Raw genomic sequence first — 4,420 nt, forward strand, 5'->3', positions numbered from 1 at the left:
AAACATAATACTTAGTATGTAAATTAACTGATTTTATGCAACAAAAACATGAGATATATAGAAAGAATTAATTAAAGTATGTATAATTGCTAATAATTAACATTACAAATGTATGTTTACTCCAAAATATGATCATCTTTCAAGGTCTGGTAGTTGGACCATATGATATTAAGATATGACTTGAACATACAAGAAAAGACCAATTATAAGTATCAAAAAGTGTAAAATATATAGAAATATTACGTCTATCATGTTTAAGTTTTGCTGTTCAGTGATATTAATGCAAATTTGAACCAGAAAGGGTGTGTTCAGATTCCCAACCCGACGACTGGGGTTGAGTTGTCTAGAGTTTCGACTCTAACCCGAACAATTTACTCTGAGTAAGGCTGTGGCTCTGAACGGTCCGAGTCGCTTTTTGGGTTAAATAAAGCGGCGGGAGGTATACAAATAAGTGTAAGAGTTTGGTATAAAACAGTTAGAATAGTTTTCTTATTATATCTACTTGACATTTTAGTCGTCACATTCTGCCGCTTACATAAGTTATGGATGGCCGAAGAAATGCCATTCTTACGGCTATTTATGCGAGCAAACAACTGTTCACATTATTGTTTAGTGCAACGCTGGAAAGTGATGACGAGGAGGACGAGTTAGCCGAGGCATTTTTATTGGAAGCCCATTTAAGGCTACGTGGCCCGTCGAGGAAAGCTGTGCGAATTGAAGGTTATGTGGAAAACACAGTCCCAAGATTTAATACAAAACAGTTCCGTGAAAATTATCGAATGCTGCCTAGCACATTTGCACTGCTAGAAAATCGTCTTGGCCCTATTTTGGCAGGAGATACTGGTAATAAACCTTGCATCCCTGTTCGTACGCAATTGCTTGCTTCGCTGTGGCTGCTAGCAACACCAGATTCTTTCAGGTAATGTATTTATATAAAATTGAATGCATGAATTTAGTAATCTAACAGCTTATATTCAATATAAATGCTGATTGTGCTGTTCTTATACCAGGTCTGTGGGTCTGAAGCATAATCTCGCAAAGTCATCTGTGAATGCCAGCATCCAGCGCGTTGTTGCAGGTCTCAACGACATGGCAAAAAATATCATTAAGTGGCCAGCAGGAGATCATCTTGATTCTGTGAAACAAAAGTTCCAGCGTCTTTCCAATATGCCCGATGTAATTGGTGCGATTGATGGCTGTAATATAAGCATTGAGGCTCCTAAGGTTTATCTTTTATCTTATTACATGTATTATCATACTTTCTGTATTGTTCATATGGTATATTTTTCTGTTTTGTGCCCTAGGAACACTCACTGCATTATAAGACAAGGAAAAGAGATTATGCTGTAGTTCTTCAGGCAGTGTGTGATTCAGAACTGAGGTTTACTGACTGTTTTGCTGGTTACCCTGGTTCAGTGGGTGATCGACGCATTTTCCGGAACTCTGACTTGTTTCTGGATGCAGAGCGTAATGTGAATGCTCTCTTCCCAAATGGTGAATACATCATAGCTGACAAGGCATACCCTGTGTTGTCATGGTGCATTCCTCCCTACATTGACAATGGTCACCTAACACGAGTAAGTTTCATTGAGAATTTATCTTGAGTCTGTTAAACAGAACTGTCTGTACCTATCAGTACTTTTGAACTATTGTGAATTTTCTTTTTCAGGCACACAAGCGTTTCAATACAGTACTGTCGCAGTCAAGACAAGTCGTTGAACGTTCTTTTGCACTGCTGAAGGGAAGATTTCGACGACTGAAGCATTTAGATATGAAAAGGGTGGACTTAATTCCAAGTTTTATTCTTGCTTGTTGTGTGCTGCACAACATTTGTCTGGATGGGCTAGAAGAGGACCAAGTAGAAGAAGATAATGTTGATGATTTTATTGGGGAAGGTCTTGAAGTAGTAAGGCAACAAGAACGGGAGAATGATGATGATGATAATAACAACATACGCTTTCAAAAGGGTGAAGCTAAGAGAGCTCACCTTGTGGCCCTTCTCGTAAGAGATAATTGACAGATCGACTGTTTACCTATAAATACAGTTGTAACAAGGATTGTAATAAATAATATACAAATGAACATAAATTTCTTTATTCTGCAAACACCTTCTATAAACATCAGTTATAAGTAGAAAAAGACGCATTTTCGCAACAGAACTAAAAATATAATAATTAAGAAGCAAAATTAACTTCTTTTATACTCTAAACAGACTAGAGAAATTAGAATAAACTATAGACAATCTTTCTCTCTTTTTTAAATTAAAGATATTGATATTAGGACAGTACCTATATCTAAACAGGAAACAAAAATAATATTAATATTAAAATTTGATAATACTCTTTGTATCTTACCTTACTATAGGACAATTCTTAAAAATATCTTTGGATAATGACAATCACATGTATCAGGTACAAAATGTACACATAAAATTATCACAAATTAATTGGCACTTTCAGGTAAGTACAAGGCACATACTACGTTTACGCGAGCGTTACTTCTGTAGTAATTTACGATAATTCACTCGTTTACGCAAAGGAATTATCGTAAGTTACTACAGAAGCTCGCGTAAACTGATTCATAGCTTCTCTAGAAGCTTATTCATAACATCAGTAAACGCTGCAATTCCTTTATTCTGCACAGCAATCACTGCCTCATGTCGTTTTTCCTTTGTTAATTCCCTTTTCTCCGCATCTTCGCGAAGGGTCTTAGACCAAGCCTCTAATTCTCTATTCAGTTTGCTTTTCTTTGCCTTCTTACTTTTCTTCTCAGAATGCCTGTCAGCCTCCATCTCTTCAGAGGTCTCATCATCACTACTAAAATCATTGCCTATAGTTGTAGAGGCTGATCTCTTTCTTCTTGAGGAGGCAAGAGCAACAGGTGCGACACTTGGTGATTTTGAAAATATTTCATCCAACTCATCATAGAATTTACACGTCTTCGGAGCATTCCCAGACTTAGAGTTATGGTCCTTAACAGCCATGTACGCCTTCCTTATGTTTTTCCACTTATTTTCAGTCTGAGTGGCAGTAACTATTAAGCCTGTTTTTTTTATGTCCTGGGCAATCATATTCCATACTGCATCGTTCTTTACAGTAGTGCTTGCAAAATTTGGCTGATTAGCTTTCCAGGATGTAATTAGTGCTAGAACAGCATTCTTCGTCCACTTAACTAAAATTGACATAGACCAAGAGTGTACTACACTGTTATGCATACAATTTGACTGACTTAACAACCCACACCTACCTTTTTCTTTACTGGTTGCCTGGTTTGAACATCCTGCTTCTAGTGTCAAGCATGCTGTATTATCAGAAAGTGAGCCTAAGGTCTCTGATGATGACATGCTCGTTTCAGGAACTGCAACGTACAAAAACAATGTAAATCCTTTCAACTATTGGAGCAGTCACGAATCACCTGGCCTATATGAGCCAAATTCAATACATATAATATATAACCTAACCTGTATCAAATTGTAAGGCAGTTGGTATGAGACCGAAGAGCCGGAGATTTCTCTCATTTTCGAGAACGCAGTACATATTTTTATCTGTTAACAGAGAAAGATTATTGCAACAAAACCAATAGGAGCTAGTTCGACACCTAACCTCTCCCTCGCAATTCCCGTTCACAACACTTGAATCATATACTTACCAATATTGTCGAACACGACAATGTGTCCCTCGGCACGGACAATCTCCCCATTTTCTGACCTCACCAATTCGTGGCGAGTCGGGTCCGCTTCTACAGCATTAATCTGATTGTCACTCATGTTGAATCACTCTCGTCACTCAATTTCAAACTTGCCGCTGAAACACGCCGAGTTACTTCTTAACCGATGAAAAATGGTAGGTTGAGAAATCGACTCTAGAGTTAACTCGATTACTTCAACCCAGCGATCTGAACGCAGTCTATCGAGTCAAAAAATACTTACTCGGATGCTATCTGAACGGCATCGGGTTAATATTTCTACTCAGAGTAAGGAATCTGAACGCACCCAAATATGTCATTTTCAAAATATGATATCTAAATCCCTCTATATCGAAACATGATACTTAGTATGTGAATTAACTGACTTTATATAACAAAAACATGGAATATATAGAAAGAATTAGTTAAAATAAGTATAATTGTTAATAATTAACATTGCCAATATATGTCCACTCCAAGATATGATCATCTTTCAAGGTCTGATAGTTGGACCATTTGATATTAAGATATGACTTAAACATACAAGAAAAAACCAATTATAAGTATCAAAGAGTGTAAAATACATAGAAATATTACGTCTATCATGTTTAAATTTTGCTGTTCGGTGATATTAATGCAAATTTGAACCAGAAATATGTCATTTTCCAAAATATGATATTCAAATTCTTCGATATCGAAACATGATACTCAGTATGTGAATTAACTGATTTTATGT

General features: G+C 36.6%; 2 protein-coding genes across 3 annotated transcripts; one reads left to right on the plus strand and one right to left on the minus strand.

Moving 5' to 3' along the window:
• Positions 1 to 324: 324 nt before the first annotated feature.
• On the plus strand, positions 325 to 2,082 carry LOC112452905 (protein ANTAGONIST OF LIKE HETEROCHROMATIN PROTEIN 1-like). 2 transcript variants are annotated; one of them, XM_025013352.1, is made up of 5 exons: positions 325 to 439; positions 515 to 919; positions 1,011 to 1,224; positions 1,305 to 1,577; positions 1,670 to 2,082. In XM_025013352.1, the coding sequence occupies exons 2-5, from the start codon at positions 543 to 545 to the stop codon at positions 2,015 to 2,017; spliced, it is 1,212 nt and encodes a 403-aa protein (XP_024869120.1). In that variant the 5' UTR covers positions 325 to 439; positions 515 to 542; the 3' UTR covers positions 2,018 to 2,082. The 2 variants fall into 2 exon arrangements, with proteins under 2 accessions (XP_024869120.1, XP_024869121.1); XM_025013353.1 differs by having other exon boundaries at positions 325 to 919.
• A 496-nt stretch (positions 2,083 to 2,578) lies between these two features.
• On the minus strand, positions 2,579 to 3,766 carry LOC112452906 (trihelix transcription factor GT-2-like). The gene is made up of 4 exons (XM_025013354.1): positions 3,649 to 3,766; positions 3,461 to 3,544; positions 3,247 to 3,357; positions 2,579 to 3,171 (listed from the first exon to the last, which is right to left on the minus strand). Exons 1-4 carry the CDS (start codon positions 3,764 to 3,766, stop codon positions 2,579 to 2,581), a joined length of 906 nt encoding a protein of 301 aa, XP_024869122.1.
• Positions 3,767 to 4,420: the final 654 nt, after the last annotated feature.

The sequence above is a fragment of the Temnothorax curvispinosus genome, unplaced genomic scaffold, assembly GCF_003070985.1.
Source record: "Temnothorax curvispinosus isolate PA1 unplaced genomic scaffold, ASM307098v1 QBEX01003816.1, whole genome shotgun sequence".
Taxonomy (NCBI): Eukaryota; Metazoa; Arthropoda; class Insecta; order Hymenoptera; family Formicidae; genus Temnothorax; species Temnothorax curvispinosus.